General features: G+C 48.1%; 1 protein-coding gene across 1 annotated transcript in view; it reads right to left on the bottom strand.

Annotated features, from left to right (window-relative positions):
- The window catches only part of TENM4 (teneurin transmembrane protein 4), a 787,800-nt gene that overhangs the window by 154,546 nt on the left and 615,559 nt on the right, over positions 1–17,695 (bottom strand). Inside the window, exons 13-14 of the mRNA XM_055416091.2 lie at positions 7,713–7,814; positions 5,581–5,775 (exon numbers count right to left, since the gene is read on the bottom strand). Of these exons, the coding sequence (XP_055272066.2) occupies positions 5,581–5,775; positions 7,713–7,814 (297 nt within the window). The remainder of the gene's footprint in view (positions 1–5,580; positions 5,776–7,712; positions 7,815–17,695) is intronic.

Below are 17,695 nucleotides of genomic sequence, written 5' to 3' on the forward strand. Positions count from 1 at the left end.
TACAGTGGCTGTGTTTAGCTTCTCCTCAAGTCGGGGGGCGGGGGTGGTGAACTACAAAGCTGTAGCTCAAACCAAGCAACTCCCCACAGGGCTCTTAGGGCCCAAGGTCTAAGCGGTCTCAAGAGGCCTACCCACCCCGGAAGGAGGGAGGAGAATACTGTGAGTTACCTGCTCTTTGCTAGTGTGCTGCAAATGCTTCAGAAACCTCATCAGATTCCGTTTTCTCAGGGAGGTAAATGATTTATACGAGGACTTCCAGAGCGGAATCTGAAGACAGGTCTGTCTGACTCTGAATCCAGTTGATAGCCCTGCCCCTGGGACTAACTTTCCTAAACCAAAGTTTTAATTGCGGGGTTACACAAAGTTACCAGAGACCATTAATCCTCCTCAAAGCATTTCACAGAAAACAGGAGAAGCAGCGGATTAGGGGCTAACTTAGCATGTGGCTCCAGCACACGTGAAAAGTGCATAACGCAGTAGAGAGGAGACAGAATTAGCAAACAGCTGGTCCATGTTCTCTGCTCAACCAAAGAGTTCTTAGATCACCCATGCACTAGAGGGAGGGAGGGGATTCTACCTGTCTTGCAAGTGGAAGGGGAGAGTGAGGTCCCAGGGTGGGGTGGGGCTCATCGTGCAGCTGTTGTTAACAGCCTTGATGCAGCTGCTATGAATGTAGTCAGATTCTTCCTTATAGGGGCTCATGAGGAAGCCATATGCTGCAGAGGAAATAATGTAGCCTTTGACCTCTGAGGTCCTAAGGTCAAAGGTCACAAGACAAACCGAAATGGGTCTATGACTATGGCTGTGTCACATATCTGCTTTGGACTTCCATGTACAAAGCAGGTTTGGTAAAATTACCCACCTCTCAGGGTGCTATGAAGACCAAACGACACTAAGGCTTTGAAGGGATAGAACCAACTGTAAACCGTCTCAAAGAAGTTACCTGTCCACTCTACCGGGACACTCAGCTTGACTTGGGCAGACTGTGGTTAGCACTCACTTATAATTCCGATGTGCTTTGACTTCGTCTGTCAAGTTACATTTTATAACCCAATGTTCCTGACTTTTCCACAAAAGTCGGGAACTTAGCCGGAGTATAACAGAGTTACAGACACGAATGGGCAGAGACTTTACGAAGAGCACCATTCTGGGAACAGGTTGTTCGTTTTGAGGGCTCGCTTATTAAGAAAGATCTTTCACTGCGTTTTTAAAGGCATTCAGTGTAACTACTTGAGTGATGTGGAAGAAGATCAAAGGTCTGGAGCAACCCCTGGATTAAAAACATAGCAACAATAACAGCAACAGTAACAATGATAATTAGTGTGGAGTCTCTCTTCTATGCTGTATCTTGCTATTAAACCTTTTACATGCATTGTCTGATTTAACCCTAACAACAACCCTTTTGAGGTAGATACTACTGTTACCCTCATTTCACAGATGAGCAAACTGAAGCACAGAGAGATTAAATAACTTGTCCAAGGTCACACAGTGGTTAAGCGGAGGAATTTAAATCTGAAGCATTTTTTCCTGGTATAACTCTCTTGCTATTTCCTTTGCAACCTTATTGGTTCCAAAATACATGTAACACATGAACACAGACATAAGCACACAAAATGGTTAAAAATAGAAATCAAAAGAAAACAAAACAATGAAAGAAAGGGGCAAAGTGGAGAATTAATAAAGCCACAGGAAGGCAAAGAATCCCTTCTCTTGCAGTCTCTGGACACCACTTAATAATGGTTTACACATGACCTGCTGGAGTTTCTGTTAATTAAAAATGATAAAAATAATAGTAGTGATAAATTTTCACGACCTGCCTCAGATCCCAGGACCTCAGAAGGATTATTCTGGCCCATTAGGCTGCTAGGATAATTCCCCAGACCCGGAGAATTTTCCAGTTTGACGGGAAATGACTCAGCAGTTCCTATCCCGAGACCTGTAAAGGTATTTCCCATTCCGTGAGTGCCCAGACCCCAGCGTGGGGTTGAAGCTGTCTTTGAGGCGCCCTTGAGGTCGAATCTATAAATCTGCACTGTTAGTGGAGCAAGCCGAGAGGGTGCCAAGTTCAGCAAGAGGCCCTTGGCGTCACGGCCCTGTTTCTCAGACATAATAAGACTGATGGGGACCCAGGAACCAGCAAAGTGAATCTGAAGTTCTTAGAAGCTGGTCCAGGCAGGGAAGAAAGAGCAGAAAGAACCGATGAGGGGCTGCTGCTGCTGCTGCTAAATCACTTCAGTCGTGTCCGACTCTGTGTGACCCCATAGACGGAAGCCCACCAGGCTCCCCCATCCCTGGGATTCTCCAGGCAAGAACACTGGAGTGGGCTGCCATTTGCTACCTCCATGCAATTCATCATCAATTAATCATTGCTTTGGGAGGTCAGCTTGGCAAAGCAAGTGAGGAGCAGCGCAAAGGAGTTCTAAGGAGGCCCGCGCCTTGGGGGCATGGCGGCTCCAGGAGACCTTGGCTGAACTGACTGAGGTTCCTGCCAGAACACGGGCGCAAAGCCAGGGTGGTTATGCCACGGTAACCCTCTGCCGAAAGTCCCACGTTGACTGTGCATCTGTGCGCCCTGTCTGGGGCCTCTAGGGAAGCGGGAACTGTAGGACGGCATTAAAATGGTCTCTCCATCACACTGGAATAGTTTCCCCAATACTATTTATTTGGTAGGATGCTGTGTGTAACATGGGAAGATCAGCAGGCTTGGGGTTGGGGAGCTGAAGGAATACGGGAGAAGCTGGCAGGGAAGTGGGCTCGGCTCTGGGCAGAAGACAGTCTAACTTAACTTCTTCTTAGAAGAGGAGCCAAGCAGTCATATTTTGTTTTTCCCTTTGCAGAGCTTGCCGTTCAAGCCAAAATTTCTGGCAGACGCTTGGCCTCCTAATGAGATGATGGGGCCTGCGTGGCAGGCCGCAAACACAGCTCTTCTCCCCAAATGTTCCATGCTTCGGTGAGCACACAAGCTACCCGAGGCACTTCAGGACCCGAAACACAGTGGCTCGCTTTTCACGGTAAAATGTCGAGGTCGGGCCCCTCTGCCCTTCCCCCAGCTCCAAGCGTTCTGTCAGTGCAGTTCAGGCTTTTTTTTTTTTTTTAAATATGGGATGATAAACTTCAAAAGAAAGAAGGAGAGAGTGAAAGAAGTCAGCTTGTTAGCTGGTGTTTTATAAACACAGTGAAACCTGTTAGAGCAGACAGGGATCGGGGGATCGGATGAAGGCCCAGGAAACCCCCACTCGAAACACGAGGACTCTGCAAGGATGCTTCAGCAGAGAAATAGAAATAAGAGGAATGAGTACCAGATGGCCCTTTTCGGAACAGAGACCAGGAGCGAAAACACTTCTTTTCAAACAGTAATGTAAATCAAATTGCTAAACAACTATCTCTCCGTAAGTGACCTTGCCCTCCAGAGTGCTGCCCAGGGCTGGCTGATCAGGGGAAGGAAACTTCTCCTCCTTGACCCACATGACACAGTGGGACCCAGGGTGGGACGGCCCCACTGTTTCAGGAGGGATCCTGATCTCCTCTTCATTTCTCTTTCCTTCACAGCGTCTTCGCTTCAAGGAACGAAAATGAAAAGGGGAAGCAGGCGAAGGTCAGCAACGTCAGGATGAGAAAGCCAATGCCTTTGTTCAAGGGAACCGGGCCCCTGGTTGAGCTCAGACAGCCCGAGGTAATCCGCATCAAAGTTAATAGGTCTGAATCAGGATCTCCAGTCACACTGGGGGAGCGCAGACAGCCTGTCTCTCAGAGGAGACGGATGTTTTCCAGACACTAATCCCTTCCCGCTCCCTGTTCTTTTAACACGGGCCCATTATGTTCTCTCATTTTAGGGGAAATGATGCTTTGAGAGGGGACTACTTGTTACATCCCCAGTAGATTAGAAGACGAGTTCTCCCTGGAGCCTCTTGCACCCACTGGAGAAAGTGCCAGGGCCCTAGAGAGTAAACAGTGGGAGGTTATGACCATTAGCATTGTCCACCAGTTTCAAGGTCCATCCATTTCAAAAGGCCTTGGATACAGTGAATGGAGTGAAGCAGGAAACATGCTTCAGCTGTCTCCAGAAAGTTGTTAACGATATAAGAGCTAACGTTCAGGGAGCATTTCCTATATGTCAGACACTGAGTTATGTGCTTCACATGAGTCGTTTAATCCAGTCCTCACAATGGCCTTCTGTGAAAAGGAATTCCCATTTTACAGATGACGAGTCTGAGGCTAGTGAGTGTGGCAGAACCAGGATTCAAACTCACATCTAACGCCAGAGTGTGCACTCCTGACGGCTACTCTCTATTCCTCATAATAAGAACCCTCCTCTCATCAGGAAATCCCATGTGGTCAGGAGGAAAGAGTACAGGGTTTGAGGTGAGAAGACCTGGGCTGAATTCCGGCCCTGCTATCAGGTAGTGCTATGACCATGGGTGTGTCGATGCCCTTCCCTGGGCCTCAGGGTTTTCATTTGTGAGACAGACCAGTTCGGCTTACCGCACCTGGTTAGGTTTTCTGGGGAACAACTGACATCACTCTTGAGTTAGCAGTTCACTTTTAAACCTCGTCTGTACAGGCGTGAATTTACTTTATGAAGGAGGGAGACATGCTTATGAATACCTAGGAGCTACAAACAAGACCACACACACACGCACACACATATACATATACACACTTGCAGAGGTGTGTGACCATGGAAGGCAACCTTTGGAGGTCTAGAAGAGACTCATATTCAGAAATGGAGAGCAGAGATGCTTAAAGGGGAGGAGAAAGACTTCAGACTGTGGAGCTAGAAACACTGGGTCCAAACCTAGCTCTGCCATCCACCAGCCATGGGACCTTGGGCAGGTCATTTGTGTCCCTTAGTCTCAGTTTCCTCAACTGTAAAATGGAGATGATTAACCCTCCTTAATAGGCGTGTGTGCATGCTCAGCCAGTCAGTCATGTATGTCTGACTCTTTGTGACCCCATGGACTGTAACCTGCCAGGCTCCTCTGTCCATTGGATTCTCCAGGCAAGAATACTGGTATGAGTTGGCATGCCCTCTTTCAGGGGATCTTCTGTGTCTCTCACGTCTCCTGCATTTATAGGCAGGTTTTTCTTCTTTTTACCACTAGCACCTACATGGCTCAGACGGTAAAAGAATTTGCCTGCAATGCAAGAGACCTGGGTTCAATCCCTGGGTCAGGAAGGTCCCGTGAAGAAGGGAATGGCAACCTACTCAGATATTCTTGCCTGGAGGATTCCATGGACAGAGGAGCCTGGTGGGCTACAGTCCATGGGGTCGCCAAGAGTTGGACACGACTGAGCTTTCACTTTCAGCGCCTACTAGTGCTGGAAGTTAAATGACACCAGGTTTCTGGCCCAGAACCTTGCATGCGGTTAGTGCTCAATACACACCCTTCTCTTCCCCTCCCTGAGCGGGACCTGGCCTCTCCCTTCAGGTTAGTGACTGCTGCCAGTGATGTCCTGGCTCGGGGCAGGGTGGCGGTCGCCGGCCTGCTCTGGAGGCTCCCTCTGCTCCCGGGGAGGCCCGCCTGCCGTCTCTGTCTCACGGGAGGAGCCGCCCCGCCCCCGCCCCGCCGGGGGCCCTACCTTCCTCGCAGTTCTCGCCCTTGTAGCCGGGGTTACAGATGCAGGTGCCCATGACGCAGCTGCCGTGGTGGCTGCAGGCCGGGTCGATGCACTGGTTGGTGGGCACGTCGCACTCGGCGCCCTTCCAGCCGCTGTGGCACAGGCACCGGCCCTTCATGTACTGGCCGTTCCCGCTGCAGAGCACGGGGCAGGAGGCTGCGGAGACAGCGCCGGGAGCCAGGCGTGGACGCGTGCCCCGGTATACCCCATCTGTCCCTTCCCGACTCCCCCTGCCCCGGGGTTCAAGTGTTTTGCCATAATTCCCATGTGTGTCCACCTCTCTGCTTCTCTTGGTTTATTTCATTCCAGTTGAAACACGTTTGGAACTGTGGGTTAAAGTATAGAGTGCAGGGCCTAAAGAATACAGTTGGGGCCCACTGAACGTTGCTTTCTCCTGTCCCCCTCATTACTGGTGGCTGCATGGTGGTCGCCAGGCTCCTTAGACAGGAGGCTTCAGTCTGTTCTTTGGGCTGGCTGCAAGAGACAGCTTGGCCCCCTGCTCGTCCCGCACCCCTCCAGCAGCACTCTCCTCCTCGAAGTGCTGCGTTTCGCTTCCTCCATCCTCACATGCTGGGCTACTTCGTGTCATCTTTAACCCAGCCACTCTCCAGCTTTCCCTGTCTTTCCAGCCTCCACTCAAGCCCCACATGCCACTGCTCCCATAAGAGAATAGCTGAGCCCAATGTGGCTCTTTAAGGTATTATCTTTCTACTCTGCCACTTAGCGTAAAAGGGTTTGTGATCATCTGTACGAAGGACACTATATAAAAATAAATTACGTTGCATTGTGCTCTAAGTACCGACAGCCTTACTGAGATACAATAAGGCTGCTTTACACATGACTCTTAACTTTAAGTGCATATGGGATGAGACAGTAATTCTTGTTAGGAGGAATGCCTCATTTTCTCTCTGCACCACCTTCCCCTGGCTCCCACCTGGCCTCCTTCCTTTTTAAAGCACTCAGCAGGTAATCACTATGCTTCCTCAGGGCTGCTGGCTCTGCTGCGTCAGCCGGAGTCTGTGCTGTTTCACGTTAGGAAGGATAAGCAGAAGCCCCAGAGCAGCATCACGGCATGGCATTTGGAGGGCGCTGTGTCCTCAGCTTGGAAAGCCATCTCTGCCTTCCGCTGATGAACAAACTCAAGGATCTGGTCTCCGTTCCAATGTCACTTCACCTGGAGAGCCTCTCCTATTCCTCATTCCACCCAAGCTAGGACCCCTCCACGCTGACAGATGTTTCTGCATCTACCTTGCTCTGCCTGCTTCACCTGTCACCGACTACTTTGTCACCATCTGTTTCCCTGTCACTCTCCCAGACTGAGAGGTCCTGGGCTTGAGTCCTGCTCTGTTGCAGCCTCAGTGTCCAGCACAGGACCAAGTCCTAAAGGGCGCTAAGCAAACACCTGGGGGATGAGGCAAGAGGTGGAGAAACCAAAGGAAGGGGACTTTTCCTTTCTCCAAGAGGAGTGCCAAATTCTCAGGACCACCGATCATCCTGTAGCACTTTTCTTGTTAATTCTTCCAGGACAGAAACGAAACCTGAACGCTCAGGCAAATCACAGGCAGCCTTTAAACGCTCCCCACAGAGGTTACCATTAGCATCGTACACGCCTGAAGAGGAGGCGGCATGAGGGTCCCGTGTGAAGAGAAGTCTCGCCTCCCAGTCCCTCCCCTCGGTGGTCTCAGCCAATACCCAGCTTGCGTTGTAATAAGACAGCAATGGAGCAGCAGCTCAGGCCCTCCCCAAGGCCAGAGACAAACCACACTCGATGGAGATGCACATCAAAGCCGCTTGGCAAACGCTGATTGGTCCTCCAAGGGGAAATCTACTTTTGCAAAGGCCCCCGTGGCCACCCTCTTGCTCCTACAGTGGACACGGGGTTCCCTGCGGCCGCCCTTCCCTCCTGACCTCCCCGGGCATGCGCCGTGGGTAACCTGACTGGGACAGGCTCTGCCTCCAGATCTCCCCGCCCAGGGCGCCTCCGGACCGGCCCCTGGGAGACCTTCTCGCGAGAGGCAGGAGCTGGCCGGGGCTTCTGCCCTTGCCCTGAGGATTGGAACCCGCAGGCCCCCGGGGTGGGGCACGGTTCTCACCTCGGCCGCAGTCAGGGCCCAGGAAGCCCAGGAAGCAGTGGCAAGTCCCAGAGACGCAGTCGCCGTTGCCATAGCAGTTGCTGGGACAGTTATCCACCGACTCTGCGAGAGAAAAGAGAAACAGAGCTGCAAACAGAGGCTTCTTTACCCAAACAGAGGGCTGGGGAATCCAGCCTCGGGTTAACCAGGACCCACACATTCGAGCGCTTTTGACGCAGTCACAGAAAGTCACTGAAAGGAGTCAGTAAAGTTTAAAATATATGTTCTGTTTACTCCTGCTGAGGTACATCTCAGCTGACATTAAGAGATGTGTTTGGGGAAATGTGTCCCTAAACCAATTTTTTATAAATCAAATTTGTATCTACAAATGCAGAGAAATTTTTTGGCTAAAAACATTGGGAGCAAATACACGGTTTAACCTGTTAGTGGTTATCTTTGGAGGCTGGGTGATGGGGTGATACCTATGGTCTTGACACTTGTGGTTTATAGTTTCCTCATAATGGGCTGATAATCTGTGAATCCATACAAAGCTATCGGGGATTTGTAAATCGGTCTCTTCCCACCTCTGATTCTCCATCTATCAGTCCAGACTCCACCATCGCTCATGGGGGCTAACACAACAGCCGCATGGCTGGCCTCTTCCTCCCACCCTGATTCATTCACGACCCAGCAGCCTGAGCCACCTCTCCGAAACAGATCTCAGCCTGTCCTTCTCCTATTCAGTGCCCCCTGTCCCCCATTTGCCGAAATGAAAAAAGCCAAGCTCCTTCGAAAGGCATCGGGATTTTCTTTCACACCCTCTTTGCTCTTCCCGTATCCCCAGCCTCTGCAATGAGCGCCCACTTTCTGCAGGGCTGCTACTTTCTCTAACGCCTCCTGTTTGGTATCATCTGTGTGACATGTCAAGGAAATACAGGCTTCACTGCAGGAAGGTTTTAGTAAAAAAAACCTAATCAATGGTTTGTAGCTCCAGTTAGTACACTTGCTATCTAGAAAATCTGTTAATTTGGATCAGCCCATTTCTCAATCATGCTAGATACGGCATAAAGGAAGAAGCCACTGTATCCTGAATGGCTTCTTTGTGCCATCTGTTTCCACAAAGCTTATTTCATCTCGCTGCCACCAAATCTTCAAGTGTATCGATAGTCCTACTTTATGAACAGCGACGACAACACGAGGAGGCTGATAAAGAGATGAAGGGACTTGCTGAAGGCCTCAAGAGATACTAACTCATGGATGCAGGATCTGAACCCAGGCCTTTGGGCCCCAAGCCTGGTTTTCCTCAACAATGCTGTGTCATCTGGGCCTTGAAGGAACTTACTTCTCAGCCACAACCAGGAGTGAACGAGGCAGATCTGTGACCCAGTGAGGCCAGTCCTGATGACAGCAAAGGAACCATTGGAAGGTAGTGAATTCTAGGACTTTCAGAGCTTGAAGGGATCTAGGGAGACCTGATTCAGGGGCCTATTCTTCTGGAATCATGTTGGGTGACCTAAAGGAACTTTCTCCCCACTCCCCATATCTGGATCTCATCTTCCTCATATGTGAAATGAAGGTGATAGCAGAGGTGATTCCCAGGACTGTTTCCTCTTCTAAAATTCTATAAGCATCTGTACAGAAAAGGCATCCTGACAAGGGCAGCAAGTCTTACATCACCAGGAAATCACTTAGGGCCAACGCAACAGTAGCTGATATGGGGCAAAGCCAGCCGAAGAAGGCTTCTGGGAGGAGATGAGCTTGAAGGATGTCTTGAGTATGGGTAGATGGGGGAAAGATGGGGAGATGCTGAGGAGCCCATCTGGGACACGGCACAGGGCGTGTCCCAGAAAGGTTTTTCCCAGTTGTCTGCCATTACCAACTTGGAAACAACTGAGAAGGGGCTCAAATGTGCAAATGGGGGGAGGAATTTCCTTCACTTGCTGTCCCCCTGATAACATCAACAGCATACTACACCAACACAGAGTTAAGAACAAGAGGGTCTAATCTAGTCTGTATTCTCATTTCAAGGACTCGGAAGCTGTTTGGGACCCGGCAGAGCAAGACTCACAAACCAGAGCCCTGAGCATCTCGGCTCTCCACTGGCTTTGCCTGGAAGAATATGCTCAGTCACTTGTGCCTGACTCTGTGATTCCATGGACTGTAGCCCACTGTAGGTCCACGGGATTCTCCAGGCAAGAACACTGGAGTAGGCTGCATTTCCTCCTCCATTTGGGTTGGAATCTTCCCAGCCCAAGTCTCTGTGTCTCCTATATTGGCAGGTGGATTCTTTACTACTAGTGCCACGTAGGAAGAATCTGCATGTCTTTATATTTGTAAAGCCTCTATGTTAGGAGGGGCTTCTTAGAAACTATTTTTATAAAGGATAACTTAGGATGTTTTGTTTTTAATATTCTTTTTAAAATAAGAGAGGCTTCCCTGGTGGTCCAGTGTTAAGAATTCACCTGTCAATGCAGGGGACATGGGTTTGATCCCTGGTCAAGAAAGATTCCACATGCCATGGGGCAACCAAGCCTGTGTGCACCAGCTACTGAGCTCACACTCTCTAGAGCCTATGTCACAACCTAGAACCTGTGCTCTGCAACAAGGGAAGTCAACACAGTGAGAAGCCCATGCATAGCAGTGAAGACCCAGTGCAGTCAAACAAACAAAAACATAAATAAAAATAAGAATCTGAAGTAAAGTTTGGATGTTCATTGGAAGGACTGATGCTAAAGCTGAAGCTCCAATACCTTGGCCACCTCATGCGAAGAGCTGACTCACTGGAAAAGACTCTGATGCTGGGAGGGATTGGGGGCAGGAGGAGAAGGGGATGACAGAGAATGAGATGGCTGGATGGCATCACCAACTCGATGGAGGTGAGTTTGAGTGAACTCCGGGAGTTGGTGATGGACAGGGAGGCCTGGTGTGCTGCGATTCATGGGGTCGCAAAGAGTCAGACATGACTGAGCGACTGAGCTGAACTGAAGTAAAGTTTAAGGCAAGATTATTTTCACTTTAAGCTTCAGGCTAATGGTGAAATTTGAGGGTGGGTTCCATCTGCAGTCTTGCAGAAGGATTGAAGGACAGAGAAGCCAAAGGCCTGCTTCCACCTCTTGTTCCACAACAGAAGGGCTCCGGGACCTTGGTCATGTCCCTTGATCTTCCTGCACCTGTGACCTCATCCTTGTGCTTGCTCTTCCCATTCTCCCCTGATGGGTGACTCCTGCTGCTGCTAAGTCACTTCAGTCATGTCTGACTCTGTGCGACCCCATAGATGGCAGTCCACCAGGCTCCCCCATCCCTGGGATTCTCCAGGCAAGAACACTACTCCTACTCAAATCCAACTCAAATGTCACTTCCTTGGACAAGGCTTCTTCATTTCTTAAACAGGCTAAGTTACTCCTGGGACTTTTTCTGTCACTCCTATTGAAGGACCAGGCAGCCTACATGGTTGACTGTGTACTTCTTGAGGAAAGAAGCCGAGTTTATTCACCTATGCATTTGCCCTGGTTTCCAAAGAAGGGTCTCAATGAACGTTTGCTGCTGTCCCCGAAAGAATTCAGCTAGATGATCTCAGAGATCCCTCACAGGTCTAAAATCCTCTGGTCCAGGTCTGCTCAAACCCAGTGGTATAACATCTGTCTCCCAACACCGTGGCCATAATTCCCAGCTGTGCTTTTAACAGGGTTAGTTGCAGGTAAGGGTCACAGACTTTCTAAATTTTGATTTATGAAGTCTGTAAGATACAAACCAGTTAAATCCAAAATGTCTTCCTAGTGAAAAGGTGTATTTTCTGTGACTGAATATTGTGTTGGTTGCTGAATCTGACAGACTAGAAGCCTGTTTGCTACAAAACTTGCTGCAGGCTGTTGGTGTCAGCGAAGGCAGGAGTTTTAGGAGACGCGGAGTAATTTTACGATGGCAACATGGAAGTAGAAGCGAGACATTTGGAGACTATTTCTTCTTGATGAAATGTTTATGTATACAGTCTTTCTTCTGCTTGGAAGGATTTCAACTACTTGGGGTCCACTTGGAATCCTACAAATAATGAGTCTCCATTGACCAAATATCTCTAAGCTAAACGCTAGTGCAGAAGTGACATTCACTGGCTTGGGAGAAGTGTGAACTTTATTGCATAAACATGTTGCTATGTTTCCAATTAGTGTCTGGTGAGTTTCCCCCCCCCTACAGTCCCTTCCTGCTTTGCTCATGTTTAAACTGCAGTGGGCTTCGTGTAGCAGAAGGTGTACATTACTTAGGTCTGCTCAGATCTGAATTAAAAGTTCAGCTGCCTGTACATAACTGATTTTCATAATTCGGTAGATGGTATGTTGGAGAACAGGGAGCTTTCTCCTAGCTTTTGCTTTTCTATCACAACAGTGGGTTCTGCTAGAAATGTGATTTTTAGGAACTTGTTTTTCCTTTCATCAATACTGGAATGCAGAGTTTAAATGTTTCCTGAGCTTGTTCTCTGGACATGTGTACTGAGTGGGCGTGCTCTCTGAATGTTGAACAAAATATTGCTCAAAATACAAAGGGGCCTTCGCAGAAGGACAAAAAGACAATGATGCTCCTTCCTGGAGAAAACACAGGAGACGGGAAAACACAGAGGCCTCAGTGAGCCCACAGCGGTGCCTCAGTTTGTCTGTTCACCTCCCTTTTCCATGGATAATCCAGTAGCATCACCACGTCAAGGCGAAAGATGGTCACAGTTGCTGAGTATGTCTCCTGATGCCTGGGAAAGCCTGCCTTCAGTTGCCACCTTGTCCTGCTTTTCTCTTTTGAAATCCCGGAGCCTGATTTTGTAGGAAACAAAGGGAGACCACAGGGGAACATCCTGCCTATCAGAGGGCTACTGGGCGGCCTAACCGCCTGCTCGACCACTGTTTCACAGTGGGAATGGAGAGGAGAGGAGAGGAGGCCTGTCTCCTTCATTGGCTTGCTGTGGTGCGGATATACCTGCTTCATGCCCTGCTCTGAGCATGCAGACCTTTGGGGTGACTGGGGCCTGAGGCTGGACCCCAGCACCAAAGACAGAAGGAACCAGCTGTGAACAAGGTCAGAGCCCACTAGCCATCCTAGTCTCTCTTTTCTGCTCACCCAGCACTTATCCCTCCCGCCCAGCACCTCCTCCATGCATTGTTCACATGGGCTATGTCCCAGCTAACAAAAGGCCACCCTTGCTGCCTGCAGCTCCTTCCTCTGCTTCTCTTGTCTCTGCTGAGGTTGTAAAAGTGGATGTTGGCAACTCTTGGAAAGCATTTGTCTAAAGAGCCAAGATCCACCTACTGCCTAAGAGAGGGGTACTCTCTGACGCCTCCTTCTCCTTAGGACTTTGGATGCTAATGCTTCAGGCAAGAAGGAGGGAACATGGACTCCAGAACAGCCAACTGGATGACTGAATACATCACCTGACTACAGCTGGTGGAAATTTATACTCCAGGTTCTATCTGTTACATCCTGTTTGATTCTGAAGAGGGGCTGGATTTATTATTGACAACCAAAAAAAAAAAAAGAGGAAACAAACTAAACAGCACTGCTACTGCTGCTAAGGCACTTCAGTCGTGTCCAACTCTGTGCGACCCCATAGACGGCAGCCCACCAGGCTCCGCCATCCCTGGGATTCTCCAGGCAAGAACACTGGAGTGGGTTGCCATCTCCTTCTCCAATGTGTGAAAGTGAAAAGTGAAAGTGAAGTTGCTCAGTCGTGTCCGACTAGTAGCGACCCCATGGACTGTAGCCTACCAGGCTCCTCTGTACATGAGATTTTCTAGGCAAGAGTACTGGAACAGCACAGGTGGAGCATTAATTCTACAGTTACTCTAACAGAGACCCTCTCGTTCTCTCCCATGGAGCTGGGAAAGGTCTCTCATATATTCTAAATTAGTCCTTATAATTATGAGAAATAGGTACCTTTGCCACCATTTCAGTCTGAGATGGAGACCGAGAGCTGAAGTCACAGAGCTGCAAGGGTGAATCTGGCAGGTGAATTAAGTTTTGTCTGAAGCCAAAGTTTATGGTAGGTGGCCTGGACTGTAAGTATGGGCTCTGGTACCATACTAGTTGGGCTTCCCAAGTGGCGCTAGTGGTAAAGAACCCACCTGCCAATGCAAAAGAAATTAAAAGACATGGGTTCGATCCCTGGGTTGGGAAGATCCCCTTGAGAAGGGCACAGCAACCTACTCCACTGTTCTTGCCTGGAGAATCCCATGGACAGAGGAGCCTGGCAGGCTACAGTCCCTAGGGTCGTAAAGAGTTGGACACGGCTGAAGAGACTTAGGGGGTACGCATGTGCTATAGTAGTTAGAAGCCCTTTGGAAAAGTTGTCTCTAAACACGTTTCCATCTGTGAAATGCGGTTAACAATAGCACACACGTCAGAGGGTTAGTCTGAAGAGCAAACAGTGTAACACTGTGCATGGAAAGAGGTTTGCCCAGGACTTGGCAGAGCCGGTATTTTGGTTTTAAGGGAGGGTCACACATGTCTTCTCTTTGTGAACCAAAGCAACACACGGACTTGGTCTAATGAATCCAAAGAAGGCAACGTGGGTTCTTGGGGGTAAACACACATACACACACAAAACACACAGAAACTCCGCACAGTAAAAACGGGAAAGTGGACAGGCAATGTGCTGAGTGTGATGAAGGCAGGGTGTTTGGATAAGTTTCCTCCTGGGGAAAAGCACTGTCAAAGCAAATTAAACCTGCTGTCTCCCGGAAGCCCGAACACAGGCCAGCTCATGCCAATATCTGAGTGAACCTTTCTCCCTGAACACTCCAGACTGGCACTGGGCAGGTGCCAGGTGCTGGAAGGCTGTTCCATGGGCCTCGGAGACATCACTCTCTATAGGTGTCCCAGCGTTTTTGCAAATGATGGAACTCAAAGGCTTCAGTCTGCAGCAGTAAAGGTCAAGGCAATGACAAACATTTGACAAAGCTCCTGATAGGCTGGGCTTGAAGCCAATTCTGCACTAGCATTTGAACTGGGAGATCTGCTTTCAATCTTACCCAGAAGTCTACCAACTGCTATTATTAGCAGCTCCAAGGAGGGGTCTAGGGAAAAGATTGTTCCCTTGATTACATTCTTTATTAATTATTTCTTTGGAGGCAAACCAAATTTCACCATTGAGACTGTGAGCTCCTTGAAGACAAGCAATATGTCTAGTTCTCCAAAGAGGCTGGTGAGCGTGACACCCAGAGCGAGTCCTCAGTAACGTTGTTGTATTGAGCAGCTGAGCAGAATGCAAGGGGGAATGGAGGAAAGAGGTCAGGGTCACAGGCATGGCACCACAGTCAGACTCAACAGAACAGCTGGTGGCCAAGGCAACTATTGTCTCCCTGTTCTAATTTGTAGATGTGCAATGCCTAGAAGAATGCAGGGAGTGACAGAAGTTCAACTTTGCATGGCACCCTCAGTCCGTAAATGGAGCCCAGTTGTTTGTATCTAGAAGGCACATTGAAGAGAGCAATAACTGGAGTGTGTCCACCGAAGAGCAACCAGGGGGTTAAGAGAACTTCAAATCACATTTCAAATAAGAATTCTTGAGGAAATTGGTAGTTCAGCTGACTAAGGGAGTATGAATCCTGCTTAAAAACACCTAAAGCGCTGTTATGTGAAAGAAGGATTAACCTTTTGTTTTGTAGCCTTAATAACTTGGCAGAGGTCCAGTAAGTGAGGACTACCAGCTCAGTTCAGCTGCTCCATCATGTCTGACTCTTTGCGACCCCATGGACAGCAGCACATCAGGCCTCCCTGTCCTTCACCAACTCCCAGAGTTTACACAAACTCATGTCCATTAGGTCGGTGATGCCAACCAAACATCCCATCCTCTATCGTCCCCTTCTCCTCCTGCCTTCAATGTTTCAAAGCATCAGGGTCTTTTCCAATGAGTCAGCTCTTTGCATCAGGGGGCCAAAGTACTGGAGTTTCAGCTTCAGCATCAGTCCTTCCAATGAATATGCAGGGCTGATTTCCTTCAGGATGGACTGGTTGGATCTCCTTGCAGTCCAAGAGACTCTCAAGAGTCTTCTCAAACACCACAGTTCAAAAGCATCAATTCTTCAGCACTCAGCTTTCTTTACAGTCCAATTCTCACATCCATACATGACTACTGGAATAACCATAGCTTTGACTAGATGGACTTTTGTTGGCAAATTAATGTCTCTGCTTTTCAATATGCTGTCTAGGTTGGTCATAACTTTTCTTCCAAAGAGTAAGCGTCTTTTAATTTCATGGCTTCAGTCACCACCTGCAGTGATTTTGGAGACCAAAAAAATAAAGTCAGCCACTGTTTCCACTGTTTCCATCTATTTGCCATGAAGTGATGGGACTGGATGTCATGATCTTAGTTTTCTGAATGTTGAGTTTTAAGCCAACTTTTTCACTCTCCTCTTTCACTGTCATCAAGAGGCTCTTCTTCACTTTCTGCCATAAGTGTGGTGTCATCTGCATATCTGAGGTTATTGATATTTCCCCTGGAAATCTTGATTCCAGCTTGTGCTTCATCCAGCCCAGCATTTCTCATGATGTACTCTGCATAGAAGTTAAATAAGCAGGGTGACAATATACAGCCTTGACATACTCCTTTCCCTATTTGGAACCAGTCTGCTTTTCTATGTCCAGTTCTAACTGTTGCTTACTGACCTACATACAGATTTCACAGGAGGAAGGTCAGGTGGTCTGGTATTCTCATCTCTTTCAGAATTTTCCATAGTTTTCTCATGATCCACACAGTCAAAGGCTTTGGCATAGTCAATAAAGCAGAAAGAGATGTTTTTCTGGAACTCTCCTGCTTTTTCAATGATCCAATGGATGTTGGCAATTTGATCTCTGGTTCCTCTGCCTTTTCTAGAACCAGCTTGAACATCTGAAAGTTCACGGTTCACGTACTGTTGAAGCCTGGCTTGGAGAATTTTTAGCATTACTTTACTAGCATCCGAGATGAGTGCAATTGTGCAGTTGTTTGAGCATTCTTTGGGACTGGAATGAAAACTGGCCTTTTCCAGTCCTGTGGCCACTGCTGAGTTTTCCCAATTTGCTGGCATATTGAGTGCAGCACTTTCACAGCATCATCTTTTAGGATTTGATATAGCTCAACTGGAATTCCATCACCTCCACTAGCTTTGTTCGTAGTGATACTTCCTAAGGCCCATTTGATTTCACACTCCAGGATATCTGGCTCTAAGTGAGTGATCACACCATTGTGATTATCTGAGTCATGAAGATCTTTTTTGTACAGTTCTTCTGTGTATTCTGGCCACCTCCTTTTAATATCTTCTGCTTCTGTTAGATCCATACCATTTCTGTCCTTTATTGTGCCCATCTTTGCATGAACTGTTCCCTTGATATCTCTAATTTTCTTGAAGCGATCTCTAGCATTTCCCATTCTATTGTTTTTCTCTATTTCTTTGCACTGATCACTGAGGAAGGCTTTCTTATCTCTCCTTGCTAGTCTTTGGAACAATGCATTCAAATTGGTATATCTTTCCTTTTCTCCTTTGCCTTTCGCTTCTCTTCTTTTCACAGCTATTTGTAAGGCCTCCTCAGACAACCATTTTGCTTTTTCACATTTCTTTTTCTTGGGGATGGTCTTGATCCCTGTTCCCTATACAATGTCACAAACCTCCATCCATAGTTCTTCAGGCACTCTTGTCTATCAGATCTAATCCCTTGAATCGATTTCTCACTTCTACTTTATAACTGTAAGGGATTTGATTTAGGTCATACCTGAGTGGTCTAGTGGTTTTTCCTACTTTCTTCCATTTAATTCTGAGTTTGGCAATAAGGAGTTCATGATCATAGCCAGAGTCAGCTCCCAGTCTTGTTTTCGCTAACTGTATACAGCTTCTCCATCTTTGGCTGCAAAGAATATAATCAATCTGATTTCGGTGTTGACCATCTGGTGATGTCCATGTGTAGAGTCTTCTCTTGTGTTGTTGGAAGAGGGTGTTTGCTATGACCAGTGTGTTCTTTTGGCAAAACTCTATTAGCCTTTGCCCTGCTTC

Source organism: Moschus berezovskii, chromosome 25 (genome assembly GCF_049115385.1).
Source record: "Moschus berezovskii isolate FMDL1 chromosome 25, NW_MosBer_1.0, whole genome shotgun sequence".
Classification (NCBI taxonomy): Eukaryota; Metazoa; Chordata; class Mammalia; order Artiodactyla; family Moschidae; genus Moschus; species Moschus berezovskii.